The following is a 23,488-nucleotide window of genomic DNA, read 5'->3' on the forward strand; positions in this document are numbered from 1 at the left end:
GGAAACGGAAATGGTCTCTCCCAGGCCAGCGCGCGCGCCGGGTTGCATCACCCGCCTCGCATGGGCCGAGGGGTGGGGGGGGCGGGAGTTTGGTGGCTGCCCTTAGTATTGCCTGCACAAATATCTACCAGGTCTGCGACGAATAGCTCCAGCAACTTTGCGCCGTGTTTTCCACTAAGCCTACCGACAGGCACTGTGCAGATTCAAGCGGAGAGAAGTCCAAGCAGTGAGGCCGCTGCTGCACCGGCCATCCTGAGCCCCTAGTCGGCCTTCCCGCCTCCGCTTCCCCGCCCCGCACTAGGACCCCTGCAGACGATCAGGCGGCAGCTGGGGTGACTTCCTTCCTCTTTTGGCAACATGGCGGGCGGAGAAGCTGGAGTGACTCTAGGGCAGCCGCATCTTTCGCGTCAGGATCTCACCACCTTGGTGAGGTTTTTGCTTGGGGAGGATGCAGAGTGAGCTCAGGAATGGAGATGACCGAGCCTCCCGGTGGCATTGGGACTAGTCAGTGTCGGGAGCATGGGTCAGGAGCCCGGGTCAGGAGGGAGACCTGGAACTTGGCGCCCTAAGCCATGCTCGCGCCGCCTGTACCCAGGCCAGTCCACGATCTGAGCGCAGGGGTGTACGGTCGTGGGACTTCTAGCTTCTGGAGGGTTCGGTTGGAAAGTCTTGATGTTGATTGTCATAGTTGCAGCCTCTGAACGTCTGGGACGGGGGTGTCCTGTCTGCATTACTTTTAGTGCTAATGTTCCCAAGATTGGGGGGACCTCTGACTTCCAGATATCCCCTAATAGTTGAGTGGAGGTGTAGTCTGTTGTGTAATGATGAAGGGCTCTTACAGCTTCCCAGCCATAGGAGTACAAAGTTACTGATAGGGGAAAGGAGCTTTAGAAGTAGTGGAAAGCTGTGCAGATGGTGGCAAGATGTAGATAGCAAAGGTAAAGTCAAAGGAAAAGTTCTCATTTCCTTCCTGCACTGTTTTACGTGCAGTGTTTTAAAATATATTTCATTGCAGGATGTTACCAAGTTGACGCCACTTTCACACGAAGTTATCAGCAGGCAAGCCACAATTAACATAGGTAAGAGTAACTTAAGAGACCTAACCTTGATCTCCAAGAGTTAATTTTAACCTCACTTTTTGTGTGATTACTTGAATAGTATGAGGATTCAGATATTCAAGAAATAGATATTGAGTCCTTGTGAATAAAGCATCTGCTAGATTTGCGGTGCGGGGGGAGCACAAAGAATGCTGCCCATGTCTAGCTTACAGACTTGGTAAGAAGAAAAAATGGAGACATAAGAAAAGTTTAATAGCATAAGGCGGTATGTAGTCATACATAGCAGAAGTTTAAGAAAGTGGTGAAAAATGTGGCTGTACTTGCCACACAGGATTATTTCAAGGGCAGAATTTATGAAAGTTTTATTTGATGTACAAGCTGTGATTAAGTAGAGGGTTTTTTTTTCTTAATTGGCACCTAGAACTTTAGAGGAGAAGTTACGTTGACTGAGTGTAAATTTTGGACATTTTGAGTTTGTACAAGCAGCACGGTTTGTGCAAAAGTAAGTTAAAAAGTACAGAAGTAAGTTAAAAAGTAAGACTAGTTTTTAACCTAGTTAAAAAGTAAGACTCCACCATGAGGCTATTAAAGTTACAGTATTACAGTCTGGAGCTTTAATTTATTAATGCAAACAAAGCCCAAATAAGCCTACAGGCCTTGAACTACTGCCCCTGCGTTAAAAATTTTGGTTGAGGTGACCTTGGAGCATAACCTAACCTCCGAACAACCTATGCTAAGACTATACCAGTTAAAGCGAATTACTGGGCATATATTGATCCAATAATTTGATCAACGGAACATGTTGCAGTTAAACTTAGGTTGTTTCCTTGTTTGTTCACAGATCCCTTTTTGTTGTGTCAGGGCCCATCATACCTGTTTACTTTAATCTGGAAATGCTGGAAGTTTCCTTAATATATAAAGTTCTGGCCGGGTGCAGTGGCTTATGCTTGTAATCCCAGCCCTTTGGGAGGCCAAGGCAGGTGGATTGCTTGAGCCCAGGAGTTGGAGACCCGCCTGGGCAACGTGGCCAAACCCCACCTCTACAAAAAATACAAAAAATTAGCTGTGCGTGGTGGTGCATGCCTGCAGTCCCAGGTACTAAGGAGGCCGAGGTGGGAGGATTGCTCGAGCCCAGGTGGTTGAGGTTGCAGTGAGCTGTGATCAGGGCATTGCATTCCAGCGTGGGCAGCAGCAGGAGACCGTCTGTCCCAGAGTATATTTTTTAAGTAAAGCTGTTAGTTACATGGAAGTTTCTCTTAAGTCCTATATGAGAACACATTTCTAGTAGGAAGGGGTATGGAGGAGGAAAAATTGAAGTCACTGTTGGTTTTATGTTGATATTTACAGCAAGTTATGGCTTTGGCTTTATTTTATTTATTTATTTATTTATTTATTTATTTGCGACGCAGTCTCATTCTCTTGCCAGGCTGGAGTGCAGCTCGGCTCACTGCAGCCTCCACCTCCTGGGTTCAAGTGATTCTTCTGCCTCAAGTGATTCTTCTGCCTCAAGTGATTCTTCTGCCTCAGCCTCCCTAGTAGCTGGGACCACAGGCATGCGCCACCACGCCCAGCTAATTTTTGTATTTTTAGTAGAGATGGGGTTTCACCATGTTGGCCAGGATGGTCTCGCTCTCTTGATCTTGTGATCCACCCACCTCGGCCTCCCAAAGTGCTGGGATTACTGGCGTGAGCCACCGTGTCCAGCTGGCTTTGGGCTTTCTACTCTTAACACTATTTGAAAAAATATTTGGTATGTAATTAAATACACATGAATTAATTTTTTGAACTTTGTCTGTAGGTACAATTGGTCATGTAGCTCATGGGAAATCCACAGTCGTCAAAGCTATTTCTGGAGTTCATACTGTCAGGTTCAAAAATGAACTAGAAAGAAATATTACAATCAAGCTTGGATATGCTAATGCTAAGGTAAGCTGTGTACTGTGGAACGAGAAACTGACTTGAATTGTTGTGCAGATAACAAATCAAAGTCTTTTTTTATTGAAATTTTAGATTTATAAGCTTGATGACCCAAGTTGCCCTCGGCCAGAATGTTATAGATCTTGTGGGAGCAGTACACCTGATGAGTTTCCTACAGACATTCCAGGGACCAAAGGGAACTTCAAATTAGTCAGGTGACCTCTCTTTTGCTAAAAACACTACACTTTGTATTTTATTGTCTTCTGTTTTGTGCTTTTTGAAATATTGAGGTATTAAACAATGAACCTAATTGCTAATTGGTTTTGTTGTTTTTCCATTGTTTTATGTTTTTACGGCAAATCTGAAAAGTCAAGCATCTCAACCTAAGTTAAAATACTTACATGCAATTTCTCCAAACTAAAAGTATCACTTAAACAAAATAGAAAAACAACTCATTGGATTAAAGGGATTCTTTTTCTAGGCTTCCTGAATTTCTTTTAAACAGTGCTGTTTCTGTATGTTAAATAGAAGAGAACAGAGCCATTTCTAATTACTTCTCTAAAACACTTGAACTTGTTCCCCATCTATTTTCTGAATATGATTGCATACCTGTTTTTTTATCAGGATACTGACATCTGTCTAGTGATGTTTATGGGGATTGGAGATGCCCTACAAGGAATGTTTAGATTGGGGCAGGGCTGGGACCAGGGAGAGACAAGTGAGGCCTTCACCTCAAGCCCAAAATGTAAGTGGGCCTGGCGGTGGCAGGTATGCCAGAAAACTCAGTAATTAGAATACATATTTTAATGCAGTATTTTTTTGAAATTCAAAAAATGTGATAAACAGAAATCAGAATTTTAAATAAAGGCAGACTCAGTATTACTGAATTTTTTTCCCCTTTTGCTTTGGCTCAGCATGGCATTGTATTTTGTTTATGATTGATTTTTTGTATTAATTTTGACTTTTTAAAAATACTGAATGCATATATTTTTCTTTCTTTTTCTTTTCTTTCTTTTTTTTTTTTTGAGACAGTCTCTGTTGCCCAGGTTGGAATGCAGTGGCGCGATCTTGGCTCACTGCAACTTCCACTTTCTGGGTTCAAGCAATTCTCCTGCCTCAGCCTCCTGAGTAGCTGGGATTACAGGTGTGAGCCCCCATGCCCAGCTGGTTTTTGTTTTTATTTATTTATTTATTTATTTATTTATTTTTGAGACGGAGTCTTGCTGTGTCGCCAGGCTGGAGTGCAGTGGTAGAGACGGGGTTTTACCATGTTGGCCGGGATGATCTCGATCTCTTGACCTTGTGATCCGTCCGCCTCGGCCTCCCAAAGTGTTGGGATTACAGGCGTGAGCCACTGTGCCCGGCCTAGTTTTTATATTTTTAGTAGAGGCGGGCTTTTGCCATGTTGTACAGGCTGGTCTCGAACTCCTGGCCTCAAGTGATCTGCCCGCCTCAGCCTCCCAAAGTGCTGGGATTACAGGCATGAGCCTCCATGCCCAGCCATTTTCCTTGATTACTGAGTTTTTTGGCAGTCTCTTAAATTTTGCACTTGTCTCACTGTAGTCCTCGCCCTTAATAGGGGATCAGCAAACTTTTTCCACAAAGGGCTAGGTAGTAAATATTTTCAGCTTTGCAAGCCATAGAGTTTCTGTTGCTTCTGTTCTTCTATTACAGAAGCAAATATAGACAATACGTGTGTAAATAGGTATGGTGGTGGGCCAGATTTGGCCTAAGGGCTGACCTCTGTTTTAGATCATGACAGTGTGAGCATACGATTAAAAAAACCAATTGTGACTCTGAATGAATACCATAGTTTTGTTAAAAGTGCGGCCATCTCTGTTTCAAATGGGCAATTCTAGTTTTTCAAGGTGCTAGAGGTATTTTTGGAAAATTGTTTTTTTTTTCCTTTTTTTTTTTGAGACGGAGTTTCACTCTTGTTGCCCAGGCTGGAGTGCAATGGTGCTATCTTGGCGCATTGCAACCTCCACCTCCTGGGTTCAAACAATTCTCCTGCCTCAGCCTCCCAAGTAGCTGGGATTACAGGCATGCACCAGCTACATGCAGTTAATTTTGTATTTTTATTAGAGACTGGGTTTCACCACGTTGGTCAGGCTGGTCTCAAACTCCTGACCTCAGGTGATCCACCTGCCTCGGCCTCCCAAAGTGCTGGGATTACAGGTGTGAGCCATTGCGCCCAGCCAGAAAATTGTTTTTTCAAATTCTCATTCTGTTAACGTGGTTTTTATAAGTCATTTTTCAAATCAATGACATTCTCAGTATATACTCTCCACCATTATTCTATACCATATTCATTTTCATTGGATTTTGGAGTTTATCTTCCATTCTGCACATAACTAATTTGCTTTGTAATCTGCAGTGGTTTTCATCAGCTGGTGAACTTATTTCCAAGTTCTAGAAACGCCAAGCCCTGTAACCATTTTATAGCAATAAGATTATTTCCTAAGTTGATTTAACTTTAAAAAATCTAAAACTAGCATGTTTAAGTAGTGATTGATGTTAAGACTGATTGTTATTTCTCAATCGTTAGACATGTTTCCTTTGTTGACTGTCCTGGCCACGATATTTTGATGGCTACTATGCTGAACGGTGCAGCAGTGATGGATGCAGCTCTTCTGTTGATAGGTAAATACCTCACAATTGGTTTGGACAAATCAATGTGGAACAAATCCAAGATGAAATATTTAAAGGGGAACTAAGGCCTTTAAGGACCATATCTATTACCTAAGGGTGACATGAATGGGAACTAACATGCCATCCAGGATGACTTTCCTACCTATCAGCTATCACAAAATACTCAAAAAGATAGACTTGGGGCTGATAGCTTGTGAGAATTCTTGTGGTAGCATTTGAGAAAAAGAAAAAAAGTCAATAGTTCATTTTTCTCATTTAAATCACATGAGGTGATTTATTTAGTTTTAAATGTATGTATAAAACTATTTGTGTTATGGTTTGTGTGTGTGTGTATATCTGAACTGTCTGCTGTGGAAGTATTTAAGAACAAATACCATTCATAATACGTGCTGAAGTCTAGGAATAAGTGGAGTTTTGAAGGGTAGCGTATGCTTTGTTTCTTATGTTAGCTGTTGAGAGATTTCATTACTATGGGGTAAAATTTTTTAAAAGCTCCTGGTGCGGTGGCTCACACCTGTAATCCCAGCACTTTGGGAGGCTGAGGTCGGCGGATCACCTGAGGTCAGGAGTTTGAGACCAGCCTGACCAACATGGAGAAACCCCCTCTCTACTAAAAATACAAAATTAGCCGGGCGTGGTGGCGCATGCTTGTAATCCCATCTACTCAGGAGAATCTCTTGAACCCAGGAGGCAGAGGTTGCGGTGAGCCAAGATTGCGCCATTGCACTCCAGTCTGGGCAACAAGAGTGAAACTACATCTCAAAAAAAAAAAAAACAAAAAAAGTGACTAGGCATGGTGGCTCATGCCTGTAATCCCAGCACTTCGGGAGGCCAAGCAGGCGGATCACTTGAGGTCAGGACTTCAAGACCAGCCTGGCCAACAGGGCGAAACCCTGTCTCTACTAAAAACTACAAAAAATTAGCCAGGCTTGGTGGCGCATGCCTGTAATCTCAGCTACTTGGGAGGCTGAGGCACAAGAATCGCTTGAACCTGGGAGGCAGATGTTGCAGTGAGCCGAGATCGAGCCATTGCACGCCAGCCTGGGCAACAGAAGGAGACTCAGTCTTAAAAAAAAAAAAAACAACAAAAAACTGGGTGCGGTGGCTCACACCTGTAATCCCTGCACTTTGGGAGGCCAAGGCAGGTGGATTACTTGAGGTGTCAGGAGTTTGAGACCAGTCTGGCCAACATGGTGAAACCCTGCCTCTATTAAAAATACGAAAATTAGCCGGGTGTGGTGGGGCACACCTGTAATCACAGCTACTCAGGAGGCTGAGGCAGGAGAATCGCTTGAACCTGGGAGGCGGAGGTTGCAGTGAGCTGAGGTGACGCCACTGCACTCCACCTGGGTGACAGAGACAGAGTGAGACTCAGTCTCAAAAAAAAAATTTTTTTTAGTTTTAAAGCATGCCATGTTGGTACAGTCAGGACACTTGAACATCATGACTTGAGGAGGTTGATCATTAGAGTGCTCAACAAAACATGCCTATTTCTTTATAATACGCTGTTGGTTTTCTTCACATTAGCATTCTTCCCTTCCTCGGTTGAAGAGTAGCCTCTGATATTAGTAAAAATTCATAGACAGTATTAAGTGCCTTTCCCTTTTAATTACTCTCTACTTCTCAGGAGTTCGGCTGGGCCAGAACATTTCTAAGACTGGAGAGAGTTAGAGGGCTATACCTCATACCTGAGCAAAAGCTGAGTGCAGACTCTGAGAAAAGCCAAACTTGCTGATTTTAAGCTTCTTGCTTAGGACCAGGATTGGGAGCCACACAATTGGGAGGTTCCAGTGAATGCAGGCAACAGAGGATGAAGCAGGGCCAAAAGGTGGATAGCTGGCAATAATATCTTCCTTGATTAGGGTTAGAACATTCAGAAGTCTCCTTTAGTAGATGCCAACTTTTTTTGGGGGAGGGAGTGGGTGGCAAAAGAGACTCATAAAATGTACATTTTATGTATTTAAAGTGTACAATTTAGTGGCATTAAGCACATTGACAATTTTCTACAACATAGTGGTTGTCGTTTCACCACTATCTAGTTCCAAAACTTTTGTATCAGAACTTTTGTATCACCGCAAAAGGAAACCCCATGCCCATGAAGCGTCAGTCCACCTGTTTTCTTCCCCCAGCCCCTCGCAACCAATAATCTGCTTTGTCTCTTTATGGATTTGCCTGCCTATTCTGGATATTTCCAGCTATTCTTATAAGCATCTTTTTTATTCTTCATCAACTAGCTGGTAATGAATCTTGCCCTCAGCCTCAGACATCTGAACACCTGGCTGCTATAGAGATCATGAAACTGAAGCATATTTTGATTCTACAAAATAAAATTGATTTGGTAAAAGAAAGTCAGGCTAAAGAACAATACGAGCAGATCCTTGCATTTGTCCAAGGTAAGAAGCCATAATATGTAATAAATCTATGAATCACTTTGAGAGGCATTTACTCTGGATACCAGATGTTAAATTAACTTTTAATATATTATCTAAAACAAGGTAAACTTATGAGTCTTAAGCCTTATTGCCCTACCTATTGCTTGTTAGCAACCTGATATAACTAATGAAATCTGTGATTCTGAATTTAATATACTAAAGTATATTTTTACTGGCAGCAAGTTAGAACTGGGGTTGTTTTCTGGAAACTTTATCAATCAGATTAAAAAAAAATCTCAGTGATAGTAAAATGAATAAAATAATTTTTAAAAACCTTGTCTTACAGTATTTGTTACTGAACAGCTTTCAGATTTGGAAGTGACAGTGATTATTTAATCTCTAGAGTGTCGGCCGGGCACTGTGGCTCACGCCTGTAATCCCAGCACTTTGGGAGGCCGAGGCAGGTGGATCATCTGAGGTCGGGAGTTTGAGACCAGCCTGACCAACATGGACAAACCCCATCTCTAATAAAAATACAAAATTAGCAGGGTGTGGTGGCACATGCCTGTAATCCCAGCTACTTGGGAGGCTGAGGCAGGAGAATCGCTTGAACTTGGGGGGCGGAGGTTGCGGTGAGCCGAGATCACGCCATTGCACTCCAGCCTGGGCAACAAGAGCGAAACTTCGTCTCAAATAAATAAATAATAAATCTCTAGAGTGTCCCTTCTGTAATAGCATAATGTTTTTCATTTCAGAGGAGACGTGAATATATCTTATTGTTGACATTTTCTCTCTCAGTCTTGTTTTTCTTGTTAGGTTAATTTCTTATGAACTCAGTTCTGTCATCATGAAAAGTAATAAGTGATTTTGATTAAAGTCTAATTGTGTTTGGTCTATTTCTTTGACTAGCTTGTTTGACATATAATTAATACGTAGCAAATATATATGGTTGGGCGTGGTAGCTCACACTTGTAATACCAAGACTTTAGGAGGCCGAGGGGGTGGATCACTTGAATCCAGGGGTTCAAGACCAACCTGGGTCACGTGGTAAAACTCTGTCAATACAAAAAATTAGCTGGGCTTGGTGGCACACACCTGTGGTCCCAGCTATTATGTAGGGGGCTGAAGTGGGAGGATCACTTGAGCCTGGGAAGTGGAGGTTGCAGCAAGCCGTGATTATGCCACTACAGTCTAGCCTGGGTGACAAAGCGAGACCCTATCTCAAAAAAAAAAAATTAAATTAAAAGTATATGTGCCAGCAGTCTTTGATTAGCAGAGTCTGTAATTTTATCTTGACATTTATTGGGAGATTAATTACATGTTGTTAGAAATCTTTTCAACTAGTAGAGTGCTCTTTCACAGGAATGTTAGTATTTTATTTATTTAAATAAGTTTATAATTGTACTAATATTAAGTATGTCTACTAATGTAACAAATTTTCCCTTACAGGGATTAGTATTCATTTTCTGGAGTAAAAACAAACAGAATATTGCCATCTTTCTAAACAGAATTATCCACTTTCCACTTGTTGCTGACATTTATATGGGGTTTAGGCATCTATTTTATTATAGTAATCTTAATTGTTTTATGTAACAGATACATAGAATAAATTTTACAAAACTGAATAATTTTGATCTTTCTGAATTTTGTCATATAGGTACAGTAGCAGAGGGAGCTCCCATTATTCCAATTTCGGCTCAGCTGAAATACAATATTGAAGTTGTTTGTGAGTACATAGTAAAGAAAATTCCAGTACCCCCAAGAGACTTTACTTCAGAGCCCCGGCTTATTGGTAAGTGATAGGATTTGCCTTTAACTCTTAATCTGATCTTTTCCACATTGGTGATTCCTCTTCAAGGATGTTTATTAATATTTCTTCTTTCTGCAGAGGTGATAATTCATACAGTTTTTTTGAAATCAATTCTGAGATTGTATTGGCAGTGCTAGATTGTATTACTGAATGAGGGACAGAGTCCTGAACACAATAAGAACTGTTAACCTAAGCCGGGTGCAGTGGCTCACGCCTATAATCCCAATACTTTGGGGGGCCGAGGTGGGTGGATCACCTGAGTTCAGGAGTTTGAGACCAGCCTGACCAACGTGGTGAAACCCTGTCTGTACTAAACATATAAAAAATTAACTGGGCATGGTGGCAGGTGCCTGTAATCCCAGCTACTCGGGAAGCTGAGGCAGGAGAATGGTGTGAACCCGGGAAGCAGAGGTTGCAATGAGCTGAGATCGTGCCATTGTACTCCAGCCTGGGCAACAAGAGTGAAACTGCGTCTCAAAAAAAACCAAAAACAACTGTTACCCTTTCTGTGCTCAATATATGGTACATGATCAAGATGGAGTAATACAGTATTCTCTGTGGAATCATAATGTTTTAGGGTGTTAGAACTTCCTGACTAAAACATTTACAGATGATTTTGTTGTTCAATTAACGAAGAACTGATAACTGGTATAATTTGATCACCTAGGCTTGTGGTTCCTACACGGGGTTGTAGTAGCCTTCTCGAAACAGACATTTGAGCTCCTCTGGCCTTCATCCGGGCTCCTGGTGTTTAGTAGGAAATATTCTCCGAAGTGCCGGTCATGTAGTCCTAGTGTTTTATAGTTATAAAGCTGAATTGTTCTTACAGGAGTTATAGAGGTATATAAAGAAAATGTCCATAATCTCTCTGTCTTCAAGTTCTAGTTCTTAAGCCCTAAAGTCAGCAAAGTTAACATTTGGTGTCCATTATTCCCACACTTTTCTCTTTGTTCATATCATCATGTATAAACATATACACAGGCTGGGCATGGTGGCTTTCACCTGTAATCCCAGCACTTTGGGAGGCTGACGCTGAGGTGGGAGGATTGCTTGAGGCTAGGAGTTCAGGACCATCCTGGGCATCAAAGAAAGACCCCATTTCTACAAAAAATAAAATATTACAGCTGGGTGCAGTGGTGTGTACCTGTAGTCTGAGCTACTCGGTAGGCTGAGGCAGGAAGATTGAGCCCAGGAATTTGAGGCTGCAATGAGCTATGATTGTGCCACTGCACTCCAGCTTCTATGATAGAGGGAAAAAAAATCCATATACAGACATTGATTATTTTATTTTTCTTTATGGAAGTGGGATTATATTATGCATGTAATTTTTATAACTTTTCTTAACAGTATATGAGGGTCATCCCTCCAGATCATACATATAGCTCTAACATTATTAATAGCTGCATGATGCTCTATAATACTGGTATACCATATACGCCACTTGTTAATAAACTTAAGTTACTTTCATTTTTTCCATCATAAGTAAGACTGCATAATCATTGGAATAATAATAGATTTTGTTAAAAAGGCACCCCTTTGGTATAAATCTCAAATGGCCGCTATTTTAGAAACATTAACATGGAAAATAATATTTCTTCTAAAGTTAAAATTAACAGAACTGACTTTAATTTGTTTTATTTTAGTTATTAGATCTTTTGATGTCAACAAACCTGGCTGTGAAGTTGATGACCTTAAGGGAGGTGTAGCTGGTGGTAGTATCCTAAAAGGAGTATTAAAGGTAAAATGGGTTTTGGTTGTTGTGATTTTGGGGGTTTTTTTGTTGTTGTTTGTTTGTTTTATCCTTGTCTTAATCAGGAAAAAAAGTGTGGACAATCCAAATTGAAAAATAAAATTTTTTCCATGGTTTCTGGTATTTGATGTAGAGTTCTCTTTTTTAATATTCTTTTTTTCTCTCTTCAAACTTCACTCCTCCTACCATTCTAGACCTCTGAATCCACAATCTACCTTCATGAGATCCACCTTTTTAGCTCCCACATATACAGATGAGTAAGAATGTGTGATATTTGTCTTTTTGTGCCTGGCTTATTTTACTTAACAAAATGGCCTCCAATTCTAGATGTGCTGCTGCAAATGGCAGAATTTTTTTTTTATGGCTGCATAATACTCCATTGTATATATATGCTGCCATTGCTTTTCTTTTCTTTTCTTTTTTTTTTTTGAGGCGGAGTCTTGCTGTTCCCAAGCTGGAGCGATCTTGGCTCACTGCAACCTTCACCTCCCGGGTTCAAGCGATTCTCCCTGCCCCAACCTCCCAAGTAGCTGGAACTACAGGCGCCCGCTACCATGCCCAGCTAATTTTTGTATTTTTAGTAAAGACAGGGTTTCACCATGTTGCCCAGGCTGGTCTTGAACTCCTTACCTCAAGTGATCCACCTGCCTCGGCCTCCCAAAGTGTTGGGATTACAGGTGTGAGCCACTTGCCCGGCGTATATACTGCATTTTCTTTATCCATTCATCTGTTCATGGGCACTTAGGTTGATTCCATATTTGGCTATTGTGAACTGTGCTGCAGTAAACATGGGAGTGCAGATACCTCTTTGATATATTGCTTCCCTTTCTGTTGAATGTATACCCACTAGTGAAATTGATGGATCATATGGTAGCTCTATTTTCAGGTTTTCGAGGAACCTCCATACTGTTCTCCATGGTAGCTATACTAATTTACATGCTCTGATAATAGTTTTTTTTTGTTTTGTTTTTTGAGTGCAGTGGCATGATCTTGACTCACTGCAACCTCCACCTCCTGGGTTCAGGTGATGATTCTCCTGCCACACAGCCTCTCGACTTGCTGGGACTACAGGCACTCACAACCTCGCCCGGCTAATTTTTTTGGTAGAGACGGGGTTTCGCCATATTGGCCAGGCTGGTCTCTTAACTCCTGACCTCAGGTGATCTGCCTGCCTCAGCCTCCCAAAGTGCTGGGATTACAGGCATAAGCCACCACGCCCAGCTATATTTCTTTGTTTTCTGTTATGTCTTTTGAATGTGTCTGACTTGAAAATTTATAGACTTGTAAGTATGGAGCACATTTGATGTGGTAATAGACTTGTGTGGTGGGTAGTTAACAACAGTTGGATGGTTCTGGTTTTGACAGTCTCGTTCACATCTTTTTTTTTTTTTTAAAGAATAATGATCTTTGAAATACAGGAATGATTGCCTTTTCAGTTTTATGGTCTTCCTGTTGGAACTTTATTATTATTTTATTTTATTTTATTTTTGAGACAGAGTCTCTCTCTGTCACCCAGGCTGGAGTGCAGTGGTGCGATCTCGGTTCACTGCAACCTCTGCCTCCCACGTTCTAGCAATTCTGCTGCAGCCTCCTGAGTAGCAGGGATTACAGGCGCGTGCCACCACACCTGGCTAATTTTTGTGTTTTTAGTAGAGACGGGGTTTCGCTATGTTGGCTGGGCTGGTCTCGAACTCCTGACCTCAGGTGATCCACCCGCCTCGGCCTCCCAAAATGCTAGAGTTACACACGTGAGCCACTGCACCCAGTCGCTGTTGGAACTTTTGATAGGTAAATGATAATTTTGTGTAACACAGTAATTCTAATTACTAATTATATGTTTACAGGTGGGCCAGGAGATAGAAGTAAGACCTGGTATTGTTTCCAAAGATAGTGAAGGAAAACTCATGTGTAAACCAATCTTTTCCAAAATTGTATCACTTTTTGCGGAGCATAATGATCTGCAATATGCTGCTCCAGGCGGTCTTATTGGTAAGGATTTTTTTCTCATCTCTTTTAATTTGTGGCGATTTGTGGTACTTTTCATGGGGGATGGATTACCAAAAGGGACATATTACAGATTTTTAATTGGGTATTTTAATAATAGAGTGGGGTGGGAACAATCATGTGGTTAAGCTCTTGTTTTAGGTTATAAGATGGTTTCATGGGTTTGTAAAAATTATTTTTAAACACAAAGGATACATTTTGGTCAAATACAGAGTAACTCCTTTTTAGCAATATAAAAAAATAAATTTGATGACTTATCATGTAAGATATTTACCTACACTTATGTTTTTGTTAACACGATTTTTGTGCTAGATAATGGTTGCCTTTTTTTTTTTTTTTTTTTTTTTTTTTTTTTTTGGGAGATGGAGTCTCGCTTGCTGTGTCCTCCAGGCTGGAGTGCAGTGGTGCAATCTTGGCTCACTGCAACCTCCGCCTCCCAGGTTCAAGAGCAATTCTTCTGCCTCAGCCTCCCGAGTAGCTGGGACTACAGGCACATGCCACCAGGCCCAGCTAAGATTTTTGTATTTTAGTAGAGACGGGGTTTCACCGTGTTGCCCAGGCTGGTCTCGAACTCCTGAGCTCAGGCAGTTCCCTGCCTCGGCCTTTCAAAGTGCTAGGATTACAGGCATGAACCACCGTGCCCGGCCATGGTTCTTTTTATGTATATTTTGCAAATGGAAAATTACCTACAAATGTCAGTTGAATGATGTCAGGTCATATTTCCAATGAGGTAGAAATAAAAGAAAATAAATTTCTTTGTGTAGCAATTACTGAAGTGATTTAAAAACTTTTCTAGTCCCTTACAACTTAGTGTATTACTCAATACCCAGAAAAATGAAAGATTCAGTGAGAATTAGAAGGGTGTTGTACCTTTAGATTAAAGAAGAAAATGTTTGGTAAAGAAACAGTTAATTCTTCACCAAATAAGTTGTGTCTCTGGTTGAAAATTTTAAAAAGGAAATAAAAGAAAACAAAAAAATGAAAAAGAGTTTACCAGGTTGGCTGGGCACAGTGTCTCATGCCTGTGATCCCAGCAATTTGGGAGGCTGAGGTGGGTGGATCGCTTGAGCTCAGGAGTTTGAGACCAGCCTGGGCAATGTGGTAAAACCCTGTCTCTACTAAAAATACAAAAGTAAGCTGGGTGTGGTGGCCCACGCCTGCAATCCCGGCTACTCGGGAGGCTGAGGCATGAGAATCGCTTGAACCCAGGAGGCAGAGGGTGAGCCGAGTTCACACCAGTGCACTCCAGCCTGGGTGACAGAGTAACACTCTGTCTCAAAAAAAAACAAGAAGAAAAGAAAAAATGAATTTACCAGGTTGGGTATGGTGGCTCATGCTCATAATTCCAGTGCTTTGGGAAGCGGAGGTGGGAAGATTGCTTGAGACCAGGAGTTTGAGACCAGCCTAGGAAACCGTGAGATGCCATTTCTCCAATAAAATAGTAAAATTAGCTGGGTTTGGTGGTGTGTGCCTGTGGTTCCATCTATCATTTTATCCTTTGTATGCATGTGTGTGGTAAACAAGGGAAATCTGGAAACTTTTTAAAAATTTAACTTAAGGAACTTTTTAAATTTTTTTTTTTTTTTTGAGGCAGAGTCTCATTCTGCCACCCAGGCTGGAGTGCAGTAGTGTTATCTCGGCTAGCTGCATTTTAAGAAAATGTTTTCTTAAAACATTTTCATCATGCTGTGTTCAGTTAATTCTCCTGCCTCAGCCTCCCGAGTAGCTGGAACTATAGGCACATACCACCACAGCCAGCTAGTTTTTGTATTTTTAGTAGAGACCGGGTTTCGCCATGTTGGCCAGGCTGGTCTCGAACTTCTGGTCTTAAGTGATCTGCCCTCCTTGGCCTCCCAAAATACTGGGATTACAGGCGTGAGCCACTGTACTTGGCCTAAGGAACTCTTTAAACATAGGAGAGAATACTGTAATGATAACCCCCATAGAGTCATCACTCAGCTTCAGCAATTATTAATGTTTTACCAGTCTTGGCTGGGCGTGGTGGCTCATGTCTGTATTCCCAGCACTTCGGGAGGCCGAGGTGGACGGATCACCTGAGGTCAGGAGTTCGAAAAACCCTGTCTCTACTAAAAATACAAAAAAAAAAAAAAAAAATTTAGTCAGGTGTGGTGGCACATGCCTGTAATCCTAGGTCACAGTGAGCTGAGATCACACCACTGCACTCCAGCCTGGGCGACAGAGAGAGACTGTGTCTCAACAACAGCAGCAAAAAAAAGTTTTCCCAATCAATCTTGCTCCATCTATATATCTTCTTTCCCCTACTCCCCTCAAGACACAGCTAGAATATTTTGAAGTAGATCCCAGGAATCATATGTAGTGTTGTTTTTTTTTTTTTTTTATGAGAGTCTCACTCTGTCGCCCAGTCTGGAGTGCAGTGGCACGATCTCGGCTCACTGCAACCTCTGCCTCCCAGGTTCAAGTGATTCTCCTCCCAGGTTCAAGTGATTCTCCTGCGTTAGCCTCTCGAGTAGCTGGGATTACAGGTGTCTGCCACCACGCCCAGCTGTTGTATTTTTAGTAGAGATTGGGTTTTGCCATTTTGGCTAGGCTGGTCTTGAACTCCTGACCTTAGGTAATTCTCCAACTTGGGCCTCCCCAAGTGCTGGGATTATAAGCGTGAGCCACTGCGCCTGGCCCATATGTAGTCTTTAACTATCTTTTCAATCAGTCTTTCAGGGGAGAAATGGCATGTAAGTATTCTGCAAACTACTCATTTTGAATTTTGTATTCTTTCAGTCTTTGTTAAGGATATTCAGACTCATTTTGAGTTCACTTATTATCTCTATTTGCCCTTTGTTTAGAATTTATTGTTTTCAAGACCAGGTCAGTAATACTTACCATCTCCTGCATTAAGTTCTCAGCCAAGCCATCAATCCTAGAAAATCAGATTTCTAAACCCTTTGTTTAGAATTTAAATCAAGAGAATCGTTCTGTTCTCATTTGCCCAGTCATCTCATGAGTGTATATTTCTGTTTGTCTAGATAAAACAGGTATTTTCTTGTACCGATATAGCTATTATGTGAGTATAAAAATAAAAGTATGAAAGTGTGTAGGTATATGCTGTGCTTATATGGCTTTGGGGTATCTAATTCACTTTTTTTTTTTTTTTTTTTTTTTGGAGACAGAGTCTCACTCTGTCACCCAGGTTGGAGTGCAGTGGTGCGATCTTGGCTCACTACAACCTCTGCCTCCTGGGTTCAAGTGATTCTCCTGCCTCAGCCTCCCGAGTAGCTGGGACTACAGGTGCACGCCGCCATGCCTGGCTAATTTTTTGTATTTTAATAGAGACAAGGTTTCACTGTGTTGTCCAGGCTGGTCTTTAACTCCTGAGGTCAGGCATCCACCTGCCTCGGCCTCCCAAAGTGCTGGGATTACAGGTGTGAGCCAGTGCACTTGGCCAACTAATTCACTTTATAGGTGTTTTAGGAAATAAAAAATTGAGCTATATACATCTTATTTTTATATTAGGAGTTGGAACAAAAATTGACCCCACTTTGTGCCGGGCTGACAGAATGGTGGGGCAAGTACTTGGTGCAGTCGGAGCTTTACCTGAGATATTCACAGAATTGGAAATTTCCTATTTCCTGCTTAGACGGCTTCTAGGTGTACGCACTGAAGGAGACAAGAAAGCAGCAAAGGTAAATGCTTTTTAAAAAATTCCTGTTTCTAAAAAAGTGACAAATGGGAGTGTTAAACCAGTGTTGAGCTTTATTGCTTTACAGGTAACGTGAAATTAAGAAAAAAAGAAAAGGTAAATAAATTTGACCTCCCCAAAATTGAGGGTTTTTTTTTTTTTTTTTTTTATTTAGAGATGGAGTCTCTCACTCTTGCCCAGGCTGGAGTACAGTGGCGCGATCTCGGCTCACGGCAACCTCCACCTCCTGGGTTCAAGCAATTCTCTTGCCTCGGTTTCCCAAGTATATGGGACTACAGGCACGCACCAGCACGCACAGCTAATTTTTGTATTTTTTAGTAGAGATGGGGTTTCACTATATGTTAGCCAGGCTGGTCTTGACCTCCTGACCTCAGGTGATCTGCTCGCCTCGGCCTCCCAAAGTGCTGAGATTACAGGCATGAGCCACTGCGTCTGGCCAAAATTGAGAACTATATGGCAGTCAGTTTAAGAAAGAAACTTAATAAACAGGGAAAAGTATTAGCCATTTATGACAAAGATATGATATTCCTAAAATCCATATTTTTTTTGTTGTTTATTTTGAGACAGAGTCTTGCTCTGTTGCCCAGGCTGGAGTGCAGTGGTGCGATCTCGACTCACAGCAGCCTCAATCTCCCAGCTCAAGCCATCCTCCCACCTTAACCTCCTGAGTTGCTGGGACTACAGGTGTGGGTCACCACGCCTGGCTAATTTTGTATTTTTTGTAGAGACGGAGTTTTGCCGCGTTACCCAGGCTGATCTCCAACTCCTGGGCTTAAGCAATCTGCCCACCCCAGCCTCTGAAAGTGCTGGGATTACTGGTGTGATCCACTGCGCCCAGCTTCATGATTTTTAAAAAATGTCCCAGATTAGGTTGGCAGAGATGGGAAATTGCTGACACCTAGTGTTGGCAAAGATTGAGGAAAATAAGCTATCATTCTTCCCCACCCCGCCCCTCAGGTGATCTGCCCTCCTCGACCTCCCAATGTGCTGCGATTACAGGCATGTGCCACCGCGCCTGGCCCATATTAACTCTTATATAGCCATAGTCCTCCCTGCTCCCCTCTTTGGGAAATTTTGTACCTCATTTGTACTAGGTAACTGCTTCAGAATTTTAAGAGGTTCTCTGGTATGGTTACTACCGTATTTTTTTAAAGGTGGATCTTGTGTAAATTCAGTGGGTGCCAAATAAACTATACTATATATAGTTCAAATTCCTTTACAATGAAATTTCTATAGATTTTTTTTTCTTTTGTGATTGACGTATTTCCCAATAGTATTTGGTAAATTCTTACTTACATTTGGAAAGCATTTTCTTGATTTTGGGGTTTATTTTTCCCTAATTTATTTTTCTAGGTTCAAAAGCTGTCTAAGAATGAAGTGCTCATGGTGAACATAGGATCCCTGTCGACAGGAGGGAGAGTTAGTGCTGTCAAGGCCGATTTGGGTAAAATTGTTTTGACCAATCCAGTGTGCACAGAGGTAGGAGAAAAAATTGCCCTTAGCCGAAGAGTTGAAAAACACTGGCGGTAAGTTTGTTAGTCTTTGCCACTGTCTAATTAAAAAAAGGCACAGTCTTGTACAGAAAAAAAAAGCACACACTCTTCCTTGAGGACAACAGTTACTGTGGCTTTCAGTCTCAACTATTTATTTGGATGACTTTGAAAACTATAATTCGGCCGGGTGCGGTGGCTCACGCCTGTAATCCCAGCACTTTGGGAGGCCAAGGCGGGTGGATCATGAGGTCAGGAGATCAAGACCATCCTGGCTAACACGGTGAAACCCTGTCTCTACTAAAAAATACAAAAAATTAGCCGGGCGTGGTGGCGGGCGCCTGTAGTCCCAGCTACTTGGGAGGCTGAGGCAGGAGAATGGCGTGAACCTGGGAGTCGGAGCTTGCAGTGAGCCGAGATGGTGCCACTGCACTCCAGCCTGGGCGACAGAGCGAGACTCCGTCTCAAAAAAAACTATAACCTTGACTATAGTCCGATATTTTAGTCCAAATACTGTGATTGGCTTCTCTTCCTGTTAGACACAACCTATGCAAAACCGAATGAATTTGGGTTCGGTATTTCTATTGTCATTGGCTTTGGAAATCATTTCACACTTAATAGAAAAATTGTAAGAATTTTACAGAAAACTCCTGTATAGCTTTTTCCTAGATTGACAAACACACATACAGATTTATTTACATATATAAGTTTTTTTCTGAACCATTTGAGGGTAGGCTATATATGTTATGCTTCTTGATCTCTTGATACTTCAGTGTATATTTCCCATCAAAAAAGGATATTCTTATATAACCACTTAGAAATTTAACATTGGCAAAATACTGAAATCTACAGTGCATGTTTCAGTTTTATTGCTTGTCCCAATAATGTACTTTATGTTCCTCCTGTTTAGAATCTTGAATTGCATTGAATTTCATGTCTCTTTGATCTTTAATCTGGAGCTTTTTCAGCCTTTGTGTTAATTGACATTAACAGTTCTGAAGAATACAAGCTAGTTACTTTATAGAATATTCCTCAATTTGGGTTTTTCTTATCGTTCGGAAGCCTAACATTAGATTTAGGTTATATATTCTTAACTTAAATACACCGTGAAGTCTCCTTTTCAGGAATGACAGCTAGAGGCACGTGATATCTGACTGCTCCTCTTTGTTAAGGTTAGTTTTGACTATGTAGTCAAGATGTTGTCCAGCTTCTCTGCTGTGTAGTTACTCTCTACCCTTGCAACTAATAAGCAATCTGTAGGGAGATCTTTTTAGCCAGTACAAATAGCCTGCTGCTCATCGAATCCCACACCCCTGGATGTAGCATCCACTGATGATTCTTGCCTGAATCGAACTTGACTATAATGATTACAAAATCATAGCACCTCTGCAGGTCTCAGTATCCTCCCTCAACTCTACCACCCCACATTTATCATTTGGCATTCTTTCTTTGCCATTATTTATTTCCCTCTCTAGTTATAATATGGACTCATGGAGTCCTATTTTATTCAACATGTTATGATCCATCACTGTCTTCCTTTATTTTGATGTGCATTGTTCAACGTTTGGCCAGCGGAGGTCCTTCAGGCTGGCTCTTGTGTCCTTTTGACATGTACTCATCATTTTTTTTTCTTCTTCTTCTTTTTTTTTTTTTTTTGAGACGGAGTCTTGCTCTGTCGCCAGGGTGGAATGCAGTGGCATGATCTCAGCTCACTGCAACCTCTGCCTCCCAGGTTCAAGCGATTCTCCTGCCTCAGCCTCCCGAGTAGCTGGGACTACAGGCACGCGCCACCACGCCCAGCTAATTTTTGTATTTTCAGTAGAGGCAGGGTTTCACCACGTTGGCCAGCCTGGTCTTGAACCCCCGACCTCAGGTGATCCGCCCTCCTTGGCCTCCCAAAGTGCTGGGATTACAGGCATGAGCCACCACGCCTGACCTCTTTCTTCTTTTTTTGGAACATTTCCTTATTTTCTGGCACAAAATCTTCCAGACTCATCTTGTACCTTCTCTGTTCCAGTTTTAGAACTGGCCATTTCTCTTACAAATGAAAAGCTGAGTGTTCAGGTGTGCTCATGGCTCTTAGGGTGCTATTGCTTCTAGGTCTTTTGAGAGCATAGAGCCAGGAAGCATACACACATTCTTGGCTCCTGACTTTTTGCTCTTTCCCAGGTTATTGAGTTTGCCCCTTGCTTTCCATTCCTTGTCACCTCATCACAGTCCATACCACCATCACTTTACACTTCACAGTTAGTGTGAAAGACCCCTAGTTTGCCTCTTAACTTGGTCAAAATTAGTCTTCTTAAAACATTTTCATCATGCTGTGTTTAATAATTTCTAGAGTCTTCTCACTACTTTTTGATATTTGGGACTTTTCTGGAAACCTGCTTCAACCCATTTAAGCTTTCCTTCTGCATTGTCTTACATAAACCCTCTAAACTAGACTGTTTTGTGCCCTGACTGTCCCCATAATTATTCACATCACCCCTGCCCACTATCTACTTCCTTAATTATTTATTTTATATTTTTTAGAGGCAGGGTCTCTCTATTGACCAGACTGGAGTTTAGTGACATGATCATAGCTCACTGCAGCCTCAGTGTCTAAGTAGCTAGGACTATTGGCTCACACCACCGTGACCAGCTAATTTTTTTGTAGACACTTGGTCTCACTGTGTTGCCCAGCATGATCTCAAACTCCTGGCCTCAAGCCATCCTCCCACCTCAGCCTCTCAAAGTGTTGGGATTACAGACATGAGCCACCCCGCCCAGCCCTGTTTCCTTTATTAAGGCTTCCATGCTACTGTGCCCACGATGGTCTCATCACTTGTCCAGGAGATTTATCTGAATTTTTGCCCTGTAATTTAGAAAGTTAAATTTTTGTTGTCTCTTAAGTAAATAATTATTTGTGGTGACTTATGCCCTTTTGATTTTACTGTCTTTTGTGATTATATCTTTTTGCTATTACAGACACACGACTTCCAGTGTATTTTGAAATAGATTTAAGCAGTAAACTTTCAGGCTGGGCACGATGGCTCATGCCTGTAAGCCCAGCACTTTGTGAGGCCGAGGTGGGCGAATCACTTGAGGCCAGGAGTTCGCAACCAGCCTGGCCAACATTAGCGAAACCCCATCTCTACTAAAAATACCAAAAAATTAGCCGGGCATGGTGGCGCATGCCTGTAGTCCCAGCTACTCGGGAGGCTGAGGCATGAGAATTGTTTGAACCCAGGAGCCGGAGGTTGCAGTGAGCCAAGATCGTACCACCGCACTCCAGACTGGGTGACAGAGTGAGACTGTCTCAAAAAAAACACACAAAAACAAGAATAAAAAAGAATCTAAGAATATAGTGTGGGCTTTCTTTATGGAGGAGCAGGCTTTGGGAACAAATTTGAATTCAGAAGATAAGCAGGTAAAATTTATCATACGATTGTGTGGTAATGAGAGTGAAATGGATGTAAGATTTATGATTTCTTTTATTTTCATTTTGCAGTTTAATTGGTTGGGGTCAGATAAGAAGAGGAGTGACAATCAAGCCAACAGTAGATGATGACTGAAGAATACCGGTTAAATAATACATTCGGATGGATTTGGAAGTTGGAATTCCTCTTAACAACCAAGGGGTTTATTTTCAAAGCAATATTGGGGAATTGATTTCACAGTTCGTTACCTTAGTAGGTAACTGTAAGGTTATTCTCTTTTTTTTTTTGGTTATGAAAACTTAGGGACTACAATTAATATAAAAATTGGCATAATGTTGGATTGAATCTACATTTTGGCAGAAGTTAAGCATTCCCACATAATGTCAAAATTATACATCATGCAGTTTTGTTTTTTTGTTTGTTTTATTTTGTTTTGTTTTTGAGTCTGGCTCTGTCACCCAGGCTGGAGTGCAGTGGCGTGATCTGCAACCTCCGCCTCCCGGGTTCAAGCGATTCTCCTGCCTCAGCCTCCCGAGTAGCTGAGATTACAGGTGCGCGCCACCACACTTGGCTAATTTTTGTATTATTAGTAGAGATGGGGTTTCAGCATGTTGGCTAGGCCGGTCTCTCCTGACCTCAGGGTGATCAGCCCACCTCGGCCTCACAAAGTGCTGGGATTACAGGCGTGAGCCACCTTGCCCAGCCCACATCATACAGTTTGAAATGAAACTTTGCCACAACCAGCCTTTGCTGTAGCACACACATATATCACTGAACCTGTTTGAAATAAAGTTTTTTTTCTTTTTCATGATTCGTCTTTGAGTACCTCCAGGCTGAAAGACTGTTGTACCAGTAAAAACTTAAAAGGCACAAATTCTCCTTGAAGACCTTCTCCCTTTTATTTGGCCCCATATTTTATGTTGCTTTATCTTTGAAATTTTGCATGAAAAGGAAATGAATGTGTTAGAATGAAGTTGTCCTTTAGAGCATGATTACTTATTCCCAGGGACAAATATTTTTCTCCCCTTGCTCTTCCTGGCCTGAAACACGGGAAACCATAGTCAGAAGTTATCTCCCTCTCCCTGTGATGCCTTGAGATTTTTTTCTGCATTGTTTTATGCCTGAAATCCAATAGTCTTCCTCCACTGGAAAATACTGTTATACCAAATAATTCTAGATGAGTAACAAAGATCTTTCTAGGCCTTCATTTTATGTTTTTTCTTAACTGTTATATTATGATTGTGACATAGATTATAATACTACTAATTTTTGGATGTTTCAAAAGGTCAAGAAGTAAAAGATGTTAGAAAGCAATGAGTGAGTCCTTTTGATTTTTAACTTAT

At 41.6% G+C, this 23,488-nt stretch overlaps 1 protein-coding gene across 2 annotated transcripts; it reads left to right on the forward strand.

The window, feature by feature from the left end:
* Positions 1 to 13: 13 nt before the first annotated feature.
* On the forward strand, positions 14 to 23,459 carry EIF2S3 (eukaryotic translation initiation factor 2 subunit gamma). Of its 2 annotated transcripts, none has more exons than XM_054471749.2 (12): positions 14 to 426; positions 1,016 to 1,079; positions 2,857 to 2,984; positions 3,069 to 3,190; positions 5,524 to 5,618; positions 7,862 to 8,020; positions 9,657 to 9,791; positions 11,453 to 11,547; positions 13,404 to 13,548; positions 17,053 to 17,222; positions 18,593 to 18,765; positions 22,217 to 23,459. In XM_054471749.2, exons 1-12 carry the CDS (start codon positions 358 to 360, stop codon positions 22,278 to 22,280), a joined length of 1,419 nt encoding a protein of 472 aa, XP_054327724.1. In that variant the 5' UTR covers positions 14 to 357; the 3' UTR covers positions 22,281 to 23,459. The 2 variants fall into 2 exon arrangements, 1 of the variants encoding a protein (XP_054327724.1); XR_010125334.1 differs by having other exon boundaries at positions 153 to 426; positions 18,593 to 19,901.
* The last annotated feature ends 29 nt before the right edge of the window (positions 23,460 to 23,488 follow it).

The sequence above is a fragment of the Pongo pygmaeus genome, chromosome X, assembly GCF_028885625.2.
Source record: "Pongo pygmaeus isolate AG05252 chromosome X, NHGRI_mPonPyg2-v2.0_pri, whole genome shotgun sequence".
Classification (NCBI taxonomy): Eukaryota; Metazoa; Chordata; class Mammalia; order Primates; family Hominidae; genus Pongo; species Pongo pygmaeus.

What these genes read in the sequence shown, in the direction of transcription:
- EIF2S3 (XM_054471749.2), top strand. Translation starts at nt 358, where the DNA reads ATGGCGGGCGGAGAAGCTGGAGTGACTCTAGGGCAGCCGCATCTTTCG. An exon ending in GTCAGGATCTCACCACCTTG is followed by an intron (nt 427 to 1,015) that starts GTGAGGTTTTTG and finishes ATTTCATTGCAG; the next exon opens with GATGTTACCAAGTTGACGCC. An exon ending in TGCAGCTCTTCTGTTGATAG is followed by an intron (nt 5,619 to 7,861) that starts GTAAATACCTCA and finishes TTCATCAACTAG; the next exon opens with CTGGTAATGAATCTTGCCCT.